This window comes from Epargyreus clarus, unplaced genomic scaffold (genome assembly GCF_041222505.1).
Source record: "Epargyreus clarus isolate Ecla_fem2 unplaced genomic scaffold, WU_Ecla_fem_2.2 ptg000027l, whole genome shotgun sequence".
Lineage (NCBI taxonomy): Eukaryota > Metazoa > Arthropoda > Insecta > Lepidoptera > Hesperiidae > Epargyreus > Epargyreus clarus.
The window spans coordinates 13259367-13276270 of NW_027332234.1; the positions used below are offsets into that span (position 1 = coordinate 13259367).

Here is a 16904-nt window from a genome sequence, read left to right on the forward strand (position 1 = left end):
TTAATTGAATCTAACTATACCTACTGCATTATATTAATTAATGCAATATAAACGAAACTACTTTGAAGGTCAGCTACAGTCGAACTAATTAACATAGATTTAAATCAATCTATGGTTATTATCATAATATTATTAACGTAGTTGTATCACCTGGCTAGATGAGTATACATTATTTATTTTATTATAAGGAAGTAGTAAGCGAGCATGCAGTCCACCTGACGGTAAGTGGCTGCTGGCTGTGGACATTTGTGATCAACCTCAGATAAAATTACATTCCTACCTGAGGTCAGCTACAAACTACAACTACAACTGAGCGATAACTCCTCGGAAAAGTGCAGTTATTAAGCAGGAGTAGGTGTGGCGGTGGTGAATTTGAAGTCAAAATTCCTTAGGTACCACTAAATTTTTAATTTATTTTTATATTTTTCGTATTTGTTTTGACAAATAAAGAAATTTCTAGGCTTTATGGTCGTTATTAAATAACTAACCTAAAAATTATTTAAATTAAATTGCTCATGAAACTGACAACAAATTACAAGGACAATAAAATATAGATGTTTCCGAAAATTGCCACACGCACAGATAACTTTATCGGACTATTCACATTATGATGTATATTTATAAAAATCTAATTATCTCTTTCTAAACCAAATTTAGTCATACAAAAATATCCAGCAGCGCGTCTATCCCGCTCACACGAAATATCTCAAAAGCAATACGACGCATGTGCAGCCGTGTAGGGTTCCCATGTTACGGAATTACCGGGACAATTATTAGGAATTCATTCGACATTAAAATTCATGAACATAGCAAGCGTTTAACACGGAAAGTATTAATAAAATATGAGTTTCAACGCTTTATAGATAGTTTATACGATATAAAACGCGTGAACAAGATTCATTAATAAATTAATTCTTGGTAACGAATTGTAATTTCTAGTTATTAATAAAGCAATTGGTATTGTTTGTTGTGAATATTAATATAGAGGTGGTATCTTGATATTTATACATGTATAATTAATTTTTTGACATAAATTATTTTGTTACAAATAAAGATAATATAATTAATAATTTGTAATGTTAAACTTGACGCAATAAGAATTATAACAATATAGCGGTATTTTTATTTACCTGTCGGTCATTCTTACTTTGTGTAAGCGAGAAAATGTCGTTATTTTGGATTACATTCCTCATTGAAATAAGGTTTAAAAGCCTTTTGCCTATTTTAAATAATTAAAATAGGGAAGTAACTCGAGTGACTACCTCATTGTTACTTTAAGTGTAGAAAAATACCTGAATAGAAAAACGTTATAATTGTCTAATTTTAATTATTGAAAACGATAATAGTGGTTTGTTTAGATAGTATGTTCTTAATTCATTTCCGCGAATGCCAATTTATATTACCCTTCACTACTTGTATAAATTAAGTTTTTATGAGAACAATATAAATTATAATGTTTATTTTTATGAAGACAAACATTAATGAAATTTCTACTTGTGTATTCGCAAAACAAGATATTATATTGTAGTCGCTTTAAATGCATTCCAAGTTATCTAACTTGACATAAGTTGATTGATAAACCAATAAAATAAGACAAAGTAAAAAACGAAACGAAAGTCTAAATATGGATATTCAAATTTTAAATATAAAATGCGCTAATATTCTTCGCAATAAGAGAGTATTGATAAACACATATGTGGGTCCAATAATTCAAAAAACGAAGTAATAAATGCAGAATAAAAGGGTTATTATATTAGTAAAAACCCGTCCATTCAATGAATATCTCGTGGTTACGCTACTGCGGAGCGATGGTCGCGCGACAGTGCCGCGGCGCCATCTTGTTTTAGTTGCTCCGTGTGCGCCACGGGCAGCGCACGTCGATACACCGACGACTAAATCGCAACCGGCTCGCACAATGGAGGTCGATACCGAGAAGCTGATTAGTTCCATCAAAATACGCCCGGCTCTATACAATAAGGACGATTCAATGTACTATAGTCACAAGAAATACAAAAACAAACTGTGGAGAGAGGTCTGCCAAGAAGTGTATAAGAATTGGAACCAACTGAGCCCGCAAGACAAACTTGAATATGGTATGTACAGCGTACGTAAACTGAGTATTATCAAACATTGTTTATGCGAGGTGTCTCACTACAAGCGTGTGACAAACTGTTACTTAGCGACGGTTGCTTAGCGAATTTTCACTTGTATGAGGTTCTATTTTTTTCGCTATAATATTTTTAATATCTGTACTAAACAAAAAGCCAAACAGTAGCACCATAATTACATGATGTTAAGGGATGACTAAAAATTGTGAAAGGAATTTAGTTATTTTGCGTCTTTTCAAAACTACCTACTCTAACTAAGCAATCTTCCAATAATGAAATTCAACGCAAACAATAAATATTTCTATTAATTATTATTTTTATCTTTATATACTTCCTTTGTGGTACGTGTTATACAGTTACGTATGTGGACTAATATGCACCCCTTCTTTCGTAATTATCTTTTGGTCATCGCAACTCGCTTCACCCTAGCAGTAAGACTAGTAAGGACTAGTTTTGATGACACGTTCGTGGTTTAATTGATATTGATGGGAATTCATTTTAAGGGTTGCGAAGCCTGTGATCACGGTGAAAATTATATACATATAAAATAATAATTAAATAGATTGTCTTACATTATATTGCAAAATATGTATTTCTATATATAATATACTAAACGTACTGTTTATTTTAAGATATATTACGAAAAATATTCTTACCTTATCTAATAACTAACCTATGAAATACCTATTTAAATTTGTGATAACCTTTATATACTGCTATATAATCAATATTTTGCCAGTTCGATATTTTGATTTTTTAGGTTGGTTTAAAATTATTAAATTTCGAAATTTCACAGGAAATTTTAGGCTAAGATTGATAATTACCTAGCAATTATTATTAAAAACGTCCAATCCAACGTGAAATCTTTTTCGGTTGTTGGGCGTGCTAAAGAAAGATACATACATACATATACATATACAGAAAAACATTACCCTCTGCTTCGGATGAAAAAAAAGTGTTTATCTCGCTGCTCGTTTCGCGCTATCAGTAAGACCGGTAGGGACCAGTTGTGACGACACGTTGTGGTTTAGGATAACCGCATCCGTCCGCCGGTCGTCTAGGCAATATATTTTGCTATTTCTCTCCTAGATAAAGCAAAATATGTTAGATTGGTTTATTTTAAACCCTAGTGTCACGTGTGTAGACTTATGAATAAAAGTAAAAAGTTAGTTTTTAACACTGAATTGCATTTGCGTATGTATAATTAAGTTGTTGACCGATATGAAGTCCATGCGGTGACTATTGAAGATAAGAATAACTTACACTTATCATAAAATAAGGTGACCGGTGGTATAATTTGCCAAATAAACTTGATCTTACAAAAACATCCAAACGTAGAGTATTTTGACAAAAAAGTAAAAAGAAATACCACTAAAATTGCAACAAGGATAGAGATCGTTGCGAAATTCGAATTTTTAACCAGTTATTGCTCTTCTGAAAGTTTGTTCAACTACGAAGACATTCCCGGTTAAACAAGTTATACTTACAGAAATTCATATTGTTCCAGCTCGCGAGTTGCAGAAGCGTTGGAAAAGCTTGCGGACGTGTTTCTCGAGGGAGCTGGCGTTACAGCGGAAAGAGAAGATTAAGAGGGAAATGACGAACGACCCGATAAAGAAAAGAAAGAAGTACGAGTATTTCAACTCTCTAATCTTCTTGCTAAGTGAAAAGAGACTAGAGGAATACAACACTAATAAAGACAGCGAATCGGAATCTGATCCAGTCGAACGTTTCTCAAACATTCCAGAAGTTCCATTGTACAACGGGACAGAGGATCAACCCGGTGCCAGCTTCAGGATGAAAATAGAACCACAATACCAGGAACCCGTTATATACGAACGGATGCCAATGGACGAGAGACTTCTAGACATGTTCAAGGATTACAGACAAGCTGAGAGCGATGAAGACAAGCAGTTTGTGCTATCCCTAATCTCCTATTTCAAACAATTGGACAGCAACACGAAGCTCGAAGCACGTATTGAAGTGCTCAAGTTGTTACAAAGGTTCGCTCATCGTGAGGAAGAAGCTCGACAATATATGTAACATAAAATTTGTTATGTTTTTCACTTAATAAACGTTTAACATTTGTAGAATTGATTTGAAATTTTATTTATTGTATAGAAATAGCAAACGAACATACGAGTACACCTGCTAGTAAGTGGCCACTGCCACCCACGGTAATCTTATATCCTGAAGTCAGCCCCAAATGTGTTGCTACTCCTAATTAAGTTGGAATTCTACGTATTTGAGGGCACGGCAGTGCGCCCGCCAAGTGGAGCAAAAGCAAAAAAATAAATGTGTTTCCTTTATCACACCATTCAAATCAAAACACAGAGATACTGTTGGAGATGAGTTTAATTATTATTCACATTTTCTCAATTACAAACCGCGCCAAACTGCTAGTCGGCTCTGAAGTTGTTGCGAGTAGCCAAACAACAGCCATTCATTTCTATATTCAGAGCGGACTAGCAGTTTTTCGCGGACTATATATACCTACTTCATTGTCGTGTCAAATCAAAATCAACGACGACTTTATCATATGATAAGAGAATCGATTGTAGCAGATACATAGCGATAAAGCCGATATTTTTAGTTTAAAAATAAATACTTTTGAAGAAGTAAAAAATATTTCTTCTAGCTATAATTTTGCTTCTGCTACTTCTCACCGCTCACTGATTTTTTACGAAATTCTCCAGCATTTTAAAAAGTAAAATTATCTGAAAGTGCAATTTGGCTCAGTCCTGCTCAAGTTGAGCTCGGAAAAACGGGCCGAGAGGATTTTAAGAGAGTTGTGAAAATCAACATTAAGATATTTGCATAATTTTGATATTAAATTATTATCACCCACTTAAATTTTCTCTTAAGTTTCATTAAAACATCGATACTGAGACACCCACTGCAATAAGTAATAACCATGTTTTAGGGTAGTTGTCTGATTTCTTCAAAGGGATGTCATTACTATAAACAGAAATTATTTACACCCCAACACAAGGCATGTAACTGATCCAATTGAATAAAGTAAAGTCCCTGTGACAAATACGGAATGTAATTTCGAAATTCTTTGGATATTAGCTGCATCGCCTCTACAGATTGCAAAAAAGTACATCCGAGTTTTTAATTAAAACGTACCATAGAACTAAGATGACTAGAAGGGACAGTTTAGGAGACATTTTCATAAAGTTTGTCAGGCTTGATATCTATTTGAAATAAGGGGTTATATTTTTCCTGTTAATAAAATGGAGTTGGAGTATTATTAAAAATAGCGTTAATTCTTTAAATAAAATATGAATAATATAATATGTAGAATGTTTATAATTAACTATTAAGTAATAAATGAAAAAAATGTTTTTTGAAACTATATTTCATCATTATTTTAACTCAGAATTCTTGCAAGCATAGAAAAAAAATTGAACTGAACATTGCAAACATACAAAAAAATCAAAATATGAAATGTTGTTCGTTGTACCTAAATGAAGCTATACATGGTATACAAATGTGTCTAGCTATAATAAATTGCTTAATATCCGTCTGTTTGTGTTTATCATTCCGTCTAGCAAAACACATCAGCGCCGTGATTCCCATGACAGAGCAAACACTGCTGTTTGTCTGTTTGTTCGAGCGTCCTAACTCTAAGACAAATAGAATCGTGAGATTGCGCGGTTTCCGCTTTTTGTATCAAGTGGGTGTTTTTGTGAAGCCTACCAACGTGTTAGATAAATAGCGGTATGGAAGGTCTTTGTGGCCGGATTAGCAACACCACCGCTATACCTATTTTGTTTTAAAACAAAGGTTTATATTTATAACTTTGTTTTTATACCGGGGTTTGTTCTAAAGTTATATCCGTTACTACCAATCTATTCGCTGTATTGCATACTAAAATGTTAATATTTGACAATTCTTGCCTGCTATAAATTTACTACAAATAGGATATACTGTTACTGCGAGTCTCAGTCACACACACATACGCACACCAATAGGATATGGTGTTTATTTATTAACAGGCGTTAATGATGTAAATTTAAATTTGAAACGTTTATATTCCTTAGAGATTGCAACTCATTAATTTCGGGAATAACCGGTGGTATATATGTCGTAGTTGATCATACAGCGATAGGTAGACTGTTTGTTCGCCTACTACTTTAATAAAAAAATCTTAGTCACTTGTAAATGTCCGTACCACAATCTTAAAATTAACACATCGACTTTACATAGGTTAAGTACTTTTATGAGGCTGAAATACAGACTAACTACAATTTCAATCACTTTTAGATTCGAATAATGGCCATATCTAGTATCTCTGAGTCTTGGTACCGTCACACTGATTAATCTCTCTAACGTGGTTGAAGACCATGTTGCCAGGGAGACTAAAAAACTTATTTCAAGTCAAGAAAAACTAAAACAATTCTACAATGAGCAATTATTTTTACTCTCTCGTATTTTAATAAATCTGTAGTAGATATGTGACGTCGTCAACCATTACAGTCACACTGTTGGAAACGGTTTTCTCTCAGAATGAGCGGCTCAGCCCAAAGAATGTAATCCTATTTGAGGTTGATTACAGATGTCCATGGGCGACAGTAGCCACTTACCATTAGGTGGACTGCATGCTCCTCTGCTATTCGTATATTATAAAAGAAACGATTTCTACCATTTGATTATGTAACATTTTTCCTTGACATAAATGTTTAAATCTCCAAATATGCTTACTAAAAGTAACGCCAACAATATTTGTAAAACTCGTTACCGTTTATTATCGGTTGCGTTAACCTTAAGGGCGTTTGTTCATCGCCACCGTCACCGGACCGCCACCGAGAACGAGATTATTTCGGGCCGACTTTAATATTACATGACGGACGTACGGTGAGCGTGTCCACCGCACGTCCGTCATGTCATAGTAAATGTATGTATAGTCCGCACAAAACGTCAAGTCCGCTCTGATGTTAATGCGCGCAGGTGGCAGTCAGAGAGCCAATCCGGTCGGACACAACTAGAAGCATAGACTCCGTAGCAATGAAAGGGCACACTAACGCAGCTACTCGTATGTACCCGTGGGCGAGTGCGGGCAGCGGACGGGAGCCGTACCGTACCGTAAATTCTTGGTATTAGCAGGACGAAGACAGCGCGGGAGTCTTCGTCCTGCTAATACCAAGAATTTTCTATTGCGACGCATCTCGTTTCTATATTCAGAGCGGACTGGCAGTTGTGCGCGGATTATACCGCTACTTTGGCGCCGTCATCTCGTTCTTGGTGACGGTCCGGTGACGGCGGCGGTGGATAAACGCTCTAAGGTTAACGTATAGTTTAACGAACATATTCGGTTACTTATCGTACGTATTATGGACTAATACGTTGCTTAAGCGCTTCAAGGGCGTGATAAATCTATGTAGTTTTTGTAAGTAATACGAATAAATGTTTTAAAATTTTAATAATGATTGTTATATGAAATTAAAATGGAAGAATAATTACTTAATAAACGTAATTTAGCTTTAATTACTAGTATTTTCATATTTTATCACTTTTATAGGTACGTAAGTGGTATATACTATATACTACAGGTGTTTTTAGGATTAAGATTTCTTTTAGACGGTTGATTCATCTTTATGCTTGTTGTTGCTTATTAGTAAGTATATCTAAGTGTACAGTAATTAAATCATTGAACGAATTTCGGTGAATGATAATTAATTTATTCACTACAGTTGCAGATAATATCAGGATTATTAGGATGACTATTAGTATTATGAGTAGGATTATTGGGATTAGAAGGATTAGGATTAAGCTGTTATATACATATTGTAGGATAAGTTATACGCCAGATATTTAAAATCTACCTTAACCATTGTTTGTCTACAACAATTTGACAATTTAGGAAGGCAAAAATTGTTAAATTTTGTATCTTGGCGGACTTTGACTTGACTAGGTGTCACCTAATCTAGATCCCGGAGTCCTATTGGCAATGCAGTCGGCCACCGGGGGGGTTTTAGTGCGGTAAGAATCCCACATAACCCTGTGTCGCTCCCACGGCACCGGGTACCTTTTGAAGGTTTCCCCCTCGTATTTTCAAAAATTAATCCTCAGTGCGCATTTACTTTATATGAGGGCTAGATCGTGTGGTAAGATGATAAACCGGCGATAGGTAATTAATACGTGATATTTCTGAAATACGTGCTAATCGAGGGCAATGTGAGTACAAAACAGATGTATTTCACATATGATCAATGTTTGTTGAATTAAAGTACAATATAATTCTATAGCTGGATTAGTTAATAACTGGCAAATAATACTTCTTTTATTTTAAATGTACTCGTATCTATGTTTGTTAAAGTGAAGTGGTAAAGGAGCATATAGTCTTCAGTTCATAATAAGTGGCTTCTGTCGCTCTGGGACATGTGTAATCAATTGCAGATAAAGATTAGATTCCTATCTGAGGTCGGCCACACATGCGTAGCGTACCTTTGAAGCCTAAGTTGGAACGCCTCAGGAAACTCCCTTACCACATCTTTCAATACAGTACCCGTATCATGAGTTTTTACGTTTTGACAAATATGACTGTTTTAGTATTTGTTTACGTATTTGCCCATATAATTTCCAATCAGCGCCCTTAGCGGATTGTATCAGAACTATAGTGTCAGTAACGTAACATTAAATGTCTAAATTAACAAAATGGGGCTTTATGTTGTGTCTCTCTTTCTTGCGAACATGTGAGGTAGACAAAAAGTTCATCGTCACTTGATAACTTACATATTGTTACGTTTACTCAGTCTACTGAAGCAAACGGAACAGAATAACGGATTGAGTAAACGTAACGTAGAATTGTGGGATGTTTTGAAAACTCATGGTAAGGGTACAGAACACATCAAATACACTGCTGTTATTAGGCAGAAATAGTGTAGGAAAGATTTTTTATCTTTGGCTTTCGCTTAACAACATGTATAAGCAAATGCAAAGTTTTGTTATAGAAAAGTTACAAAGTAACATTGTAAAATAGCCCATATTTTATACAACCCATATTTTATACAGAACTAAAAGTACCTAATACACTCCACAAGTGTATTCGATAAAGGAAAATGTTATACGGAGTAATCTACATACATTTTATAGTCAAAATGTAAATTTAACTGTTAACATGAGTTACGGTATTTACAATTGAACCAGTGTTTCTCAGAACTGTGTTATGAAAACAGAACTGCGTTATTACACCTGCATTGAATAATCCCTAGAAATTATTCTAATGCACCTTTGTGGGTAGTATCTAGACAATATCTATGTAATAATATCTGTATTGAATTGAAGTGATAGCCTAATCTGCCGGTCCAAAGTTCAAGTCCCAGACACAATCCTTTGAGATTTTTATACTATATGCGTCGTCGTCCATTTTTTATCAGGAACGCTGCTAGGGCACAGGTCTTTTCTCAAGGTAAGAGGGTAAGGTCTTAGTCCATAGCTCTTGCCAAGCGCGGAATGATAAACTTATTTTTTTTAATAATTCATGAAGTCGTGAGTTTTCCCCGCGATATTTTCCAAGCCTAAACTCTGAATGGGGACCAGTGTCCAGCAGTGGGATAATAAGGGGTTGACGACGAAACTATGTTCATCATCATCTATTTCTACCTAATAACAGCAGTGTTAAGCGCTGATGTGTTCCGGTTTGAAGGGTGTGGTAAGGGAGACAGACTTTTCCGAGGCGTTCCAGCTTAGTCCTCAGGGGTAGCGGCGCATCTGTGGCCGACCTCAGGTAGGAATATCTTATCCTACCTGGGGTTGATTTCAGATGTCCATGGGCGGCAGTAGCCACTTACCATCAGGTGGACTGCATGCTCGTCTGCTACTCTTATATTATAAAAAAAAAAAAAAAAAAATCTTGATATGTCGTTCGGCACTAGATGACGTTTTTCATTTGTTAGACGTTAGAATTCAAGATTTGATCAAAACATCGATACGCTTTGTGGCATACCATCACATATAGTAACTGGAAACGGTGCCCATTAAGTACAAATCACAAAATTCGCTATCGTATGTCTCGTATGGTGCACAAAAACCATTGTCAAAAATAATAGGTGGTAGGAATTCTAATGAGTTTGTACATGATAGTATTGTTTAAGTCAACTCTCTGGTGTGTGCAGCGACCCACTGCAATACCATTTCTGTCTTATTTATGGAGCTTACTTAGAGATGGGCCCAGGGACGGATTTGAAGGATCCTCAACAATAGAATCCAAATATTTTAAATCCTAATAGTTACGTATTTTTTTCCAAACAGTGTTTTTTAGCATTTTTATCGAGAATACTTGTACTAAAGTAAATACATCCATTCTTAACATAATTTAAATTGTTGGCACTATATTCCTGAAGGACTGGATAGAAAAAAATCTACAGTTTCCAAAACCATTTCTATAAAAGTAAAACATTTTATGTACATAACTGTACATACTGTATAATGTTAATAGTAAGTTTTAATAAACTTTTCCTCTAACCCTGGCAATCCGAGATTTCATTAGTTCCAGAGTGGTGGCGATCCGCAACTTTTAATTAATACAATGACACCGCATTCTGATACCGATTGTCGAACATTCCGACATTTAATTAATTACATATATATGTAGGATACATATAAAGTAATATTACTCAACAATATATTCTCGATTAGAAATTAATTATCACTCGCTTAAAACGGTGAAGGAAAACATCGTAAGGAAACCTGCATACCTGTGAATTAAAAAAAGATAAAAGTTTTCAAAGGTATGTGAAGTCTACCAATACGCACTTGGCTAGCGCGGTGGACTATGGCCTAGTCCTTCTCATTCTGAGAGAAGATCCGTGACCAGGATTGGGATAGTAATGGGTTGACGATGATGTTATTCTCGATGATCACATTCAAAGGTAGAGCAAATGGTAAGTTGAGACACTATCGCGACATCTATGTATTTCTTACTTACAAAATCTGCGTATTAAATGCTATGTTCTCGTTTCTGGCTTAGTAAGGGAAAGATATTGGTCACATCACACGTGTCGTTAAAAATGTAGTTCTAAGAAACAGTAAAACATTTATAATGGATTGAGATCTATCCACCCAGATAGGAAACTTTGGGTTTGTTGTCAGTTGGAGACTTCTATGCTCGGTAGTGACCACTTCAAATAATCTGCATCTCCTTTGCTGCACTAATTACGTATACTACAAAACTATCACCTCTAGTATACATCTTTTCTTTATAAATTGCAAACGTTTAGTGATTTTATAAACCTCTTTTATTAGGGATGGATTGATGTTCATGGGCAACAGTATCCACTTAACAGACATACTTATTATAGTTATATAAAAGTTATCGGTCCCACTGGGTCCACAACTCGTAATTACCGCGATGACGCGTCCATTCTGCAGACGCGGATCGTTTATTGAACAACTTTAACATTTAATTAATTATTGCTGATTGGAAGTAATCGACAAATACTACAAATATCTGTTGGGCTTCAATGCTGTTGGACAGCTGTTTATGTAATACGGGTTCAGTAGAATCGGCAAAGAATCGTTTAAATGGCAATGTTCTGTTTCACCGATTGTAAGTCACAGCCGTTTTGAAATTTCGAAGGCTATGTAAGTAGATGAAATTTACGTGTTTTTTGAATTGCTGTACAATGGTGTAGATAAATTGCAAAAGCAAAAAAAATGAGGTTAATAGGTATACTTAAAAGGGAAGTGTTAAAAATTACTGATTTTTACGTGTTTAAAGGTTATAAAATATAAAACCCTTTATGGATGGACTCCGGAGGCACCACCGCCACACTTATTTCTACCTAATAACGACAGCACCTAAGGTGCTGTTCTGTTCGGCTTTGAAGAGTGTTGTAAGGAAAACATACTTATCCGCGGCGTTCTAACTTAGTCGTCAGGTGTAGCAACGCGCCTAGGGCCAACGTCAATTAGTAGAACCCCAATCTGATCTTACCAGGGGTTACAGAAGTCCATAGACGGCAGTAGTTACATACAATTAGGTAGACTGCATGTTCATTTGCTACGTATAAATTATAAAAAATAAACACACAAAGAGTAAGTGTGAAGAGTTGCTACAGAGCTATCGGTGATAGGTGTTTTATATGCTGACGTCATAACTGCACTTCCGATAACGAAACAATTTCTAGTTCCTGATAAAAACAATCGATATTACTGTTTTATTAAATTGAATATATTGTAAATTATATATATTATTAAATGTATATTGTTGTATGTATGGAAATGCATGGTACACATGGTGGAATTTGAAAAGAAAAGACAGATATGCGCAGAAATAAGATTGAAAGCCTCGTGTGAGTACTAGTACTAGATAATCATTAGTATTACCTACCAATAGGTAATACTAGACAATAAATAATGAATACATCATTAGACAATAGACATGCGACATTGGAAATCCCAATCCACTAAATTTAGCACAGTTTTGTAATTTACAATCTCCTTTCCCCCAATCCCTCAATTCGTTCACACTGGAGTGTTTCAAGTGTCCCCCATAGAAAGGCATGTCCAACAGTGGGAATTGAAACGAGAACTGCAATCACTAAACATCAAACCGTCTATTTCCATACAATCACGAAAACATTCCACAATACAGTAGCTAGGTACTACCTTGTTATGTATGCTAGAGTAGTACCTACATGAGCGCCAGTTAGTCACAGCGGGACTTTGATCGTATCAACGTGACTCATAGTATCCGTTGCCTTCCTACAAACGGAATTAAATTCTATAAACAAGTAGTTTTATCATTTAACTAATAGGAAAGGTGGAAACAGTATTGTTTGAACTGGTTACCACTGGCACACCTGTTTCTAAAATGAGCAGCTTTAGGTAGGGTGTGGATGCCAACTGACTTATATATGAAGAGACCCTCTTAGGTAATCTCAGATTTAGTACTACTTCTACTTCGGGTAGAAGCAATCATAGACGCCATCTATATGGAGTTCGTTACAAATGTTAATGGGTGGCAGAGATCTCTTGCATGCTTTGCATTGCTTGAGGTGGATTGCACTTCAGAAACGACTAAAATCGGGATAAAATTGAAGTATTGCGTACACTTGATTAAAAGCTTTTCTTATACTAGTAGTTTAAGGGAGTGAATTAATTAACTATTGGCTGCCACCTGTCTTGTCCTACTTGTCAGTCACTCTCGAAGAACCTGGAGCATCCTCCACCACGCTGCTCCAATGCAAGTTCGTAAAATATGGTACACGGGTTACTAATCAACCCTTGTCAAACGTTTTCAAACCCACAAGACAGCATTCATTATAGTATGCTAATAAAAGGTCTTCAATAAATATTTTCAAAAATACAATTCCGCATTCCAAAAAATCGTCATTACACGGAATAGTACGCGGATATTGAGTCAATTGATAGCTAGATAACAAATTAATTCCGGTATTTCCGGAATTTCTTATCTGTTTGTTTTGTTAATACTTTAATTAGAAATTCGTAAACGTTAATAGCATTACTTGCAATGCCAACAAACATGGTTTGAACTATTTGTATCTCCTTATTTTGAAAACAGCTGATAAAAATGAATCGGTAAAACAAATTATCAAACATAGCTAAGAACCGCAAATAAATTTGCATTCAAACAAAAATCTTTATTCATATTTGAGAAATGAAACTATATGTATTAGAGAAATTTGTAAATAATCTGAAATATATGTATCTTACAAGAAATAATACAGAAGTCATTCTGTATTGATATCTTGACACGCCCATACTTAGAACTACTACTTGTCAGATAAGTGGCCACTCACACTGACTAGTGTTGCAGATAATAATCAACTGTAGATCTGTCGATAGCGTTCCTTCTACATAACAAGTAAATTAATAAGAAACAATATTAGGTTCTACGATAACTTCGTTAGTCTTTGTGACTAATTTTCACAAAGTGTAGCAGCCGTGATAGCCTAGTGGTTAAGAAACTCGGCCTCTCGATGGAGGGGTCCGAGGTTCAAATCCCAGGCACGCACCTCTGATTTTTCAAAATTATGTGCGTATTAGAAATTAATTATCACTTGCTTAAACGGTGAAGGAAAACATCGTGAGGAAACCTGCATACCTGAGAGATTTATAAAAAAAAAAACAAAACAAAAAAATCTCACAGGTATGTGAAGTTCACCAATACGCACTTGGCCAGTGCGGTGGACTATGGCCTTATCCTTCTCATTATGAGAGGAGACCCGTGCCCAGCAGTGGGACAGTAATGGGTTGATGATGAATCAATAAATACCTACCTATAGGATTAAGTTCGATATTTTCTATGGATAATTTTTATAATACCTACGCAATTAATGTGAAATTTTCTATGGATATTTTTTATAATACCTACTCAATTAATGTATCTTTTCTCTTTAACGATATTAGTATTAATACGAATTGTGTTTGTAAATAGCATTCAGAACTAGGGCAATATCGATTTTATCGGTACCTACTACCATTTCTCTACTGATGTTATTAGGTAGGTCATGGCATGGTCAAGTATTAACGTTTTTATAGCACAATCGAAGGTACTAGTAAATTTCTACACTCGATTATATCGATACTGTTGAATATTTATGACAACACTGTTTCTGCCTCATAACAGCAGCGTTAAGCGCTGCTGTGTTCTGCTTTCAAGGGTGTGGTAAGGGAGACATACATTTCGTTCCAGCTTAGTCCTCAAGAGTAGCGGCCCATCTGTGGCCCACCTCAGGTATGAAACTAATCGTATCTGGGGTTGATTACAGGCGGCAGTAGCCACTGGAATTAAGGTGGACGGCACTTTCGTCTGCTACTCCTATATAAAAAGAAATCTATTATATCGATAGTTTTGAATATTAAGTACAACACTAATACCGACTTTTGCTAACTGTACCACAACTCCACAAGTAATTCGACGAAGCCTACGTGGGCAACACTCCGCGTATCGTTACTTATCTGTCCACTGACATATTTCTGATTATCGATATGATATCGCGCTTGATAGCCAAACAAACATACCTAGATACATATAATTTTAACACATTCAAAACTTACCTTTAATATAACTGCATACGGTGTGATTTATTAACGCAATATCGTTGTTATTGAAATATTTGAATATAGGTATTGTGTGTATGACTTAGGACATTTATCTAAGGTCGTTTTTTATGAATACTAATCGGTCGAGTATTTTACTATGGACAAATAAAAATATACTTTTTAACCGTCTTCCTAAAGGAAAAAAATCTACTCGTCGAGTATATGGTATACCTAATATACAACCTTTACAAATACCCAAGGGCAATTATCACTTAATATTAATTAGTCTGTACGCTGTTTGTTCTTTGCGCTACTAAAATGCTTGAAACTGAATGGAAACTATTGAAGATCTTTAAAAAATCTATGAAAATCGTGACAATTATCTAGCAATCTAAAATTATAACTATTGCGATTTTAAATTACTAGACAACAAAAACTTTCTGCATCAAAATCACAAGTTTATCTCATTGTTATAAAACGGAACTTGGCCCTTTTTATACGGTTTTGGCTTGGTTTTATTCGACAATTTTAATGACTAACCGCGATCATTAATCATCATATCTGTCGGTGTTGAAATAATAAATGTTCAATCGTTAATCGATGTGTTGTTTAAATGTTTGTTTGAATGGTATTTATAGCGTTTAAATGGAGATTGCTATGTCGTTAAATGTGAATTGTTATGTACAGTAGCACTACCATGAGTTTACAAAAGTATTACTCGCTAGCGACTGCGTAAAATAAATGTATGAAAAATTGTACAGCGCCTCTGGTGGTTACTCGTAGAACTAAATTCCGTAGTGTGAGCCACTCGTAACGTAAAATACCTATCGAAATCAAATCGCTAGCGAATGTCATTATGATCTATTGCCATACAAATTCGGTCCCATGAGTCATTAATTTGACAGACGTTGTCAAGAAATACCGTCACGATAGTAGTTATGTTATTCACTAGCAAAATGACAATAGTTTTCTATTTACAATTTCTATAGTGGCGTTTCTATGCCAACTCATGGTAGTGCTACTGTTCTCTATAACTGCTTCAGTAAATTTAATGAAAGTTTTGAATTACGATTAATTATGACCAGAGATGTTATGGAAATGAGAATTATTACGATTGGACGATTTTAAATTATTATTATATCACGGCGTGCGTAAATGGACGTTTTACGCACGCTTCGCGTGCGCAAAACCCCCATTTCCGACCCCGTAATATAAAATTTTATACAACACGCGGACGAAAAATGTTTTTCTGACTCGTGTGATTGCAGTCCTCGCCTGCGGCTCGGCCTGCAAACTCACACTTGTCAGAAAAAAATTTTTCGTCCTCGTATTGTAATGTACTATTAAATGCAGAAACGTAAAAACTGCTTTGCATGTACTACCTACTTAGTTTTCAAAACGTTCCTTGCTTAGATAGATGTATAAACAAAATGTATGAAATGTACTGTAAATCAATTCATATGCGACGTATATTTCTTGTATATATTCTATGGGTTAGTATTCAAATGTCTATGTGTAAGACGCATGGTGTAGTATATTTTCAATTTTATAAATTTTCATATAAACACATTTCATGACTTTGTATGAAAGATGATAGTTACATGACCGACGTCTCCTCTGCCTGACCCTTATTGCAAACTATCCATAAACTATTTTCAGACCACCAGCTTGAAATTTCGATCTTAAATATATTGAACACGTCAAATTAAACACATTTCTAAACAATTTTATAACACAAACACATAGGTCAGTGTCTAGCTAGTTGGCTTTTCTCCAATACTG

General features: G+C 35.2%; 2 protein-coding genes across 2 annotated transcripts in view; one reads left to right on the plus strand and one right to left on the minus strand.

The window, feature by feature from the left end:
* LOC140753956 (uncharacterized) overlaps positions 1-16904 on the minus strand; it is a 206974-nt gene that overhangs the window by 149116 nt on the left and 40954 nt on the right. The gene's annotated exons all lie outside the window — the stretch shown is intronic.
* LOC140754004 (uncharacterized) lies at positions 1862-4203 on the plus strand. Its single transcript, XM_073088898.1, has 2 exons — positions 1862-2093; positions 3616-4203. Exons 1-2 carry the CDS (start codon positions 1916-1918, stop codon positions 4149-4151), a joined length of 714 nt encoding a protein of 237 aa, XP_072944999.1. The 5' UTR covers positions 1862-1915; the 3' UTR covers positions 4152-4203.

Bases quoted from the DNA above. Each gene is read 5' to 3' on its own strand.
- LOC140754004 (XM_073088898.1), top strand. From the start codon at position 1,916: ATGGAGGTCGATACCGAGAAGCTGATTAGTTCCATCAAAATACGCCCG. The intron at 2,094-3,615 runs GTATGTACAGCG...ATATTGTTCCAG, and splicing joins GCAAGACAAACTTGAATATG to CTCGCGAGTTGCAGAAGCGT.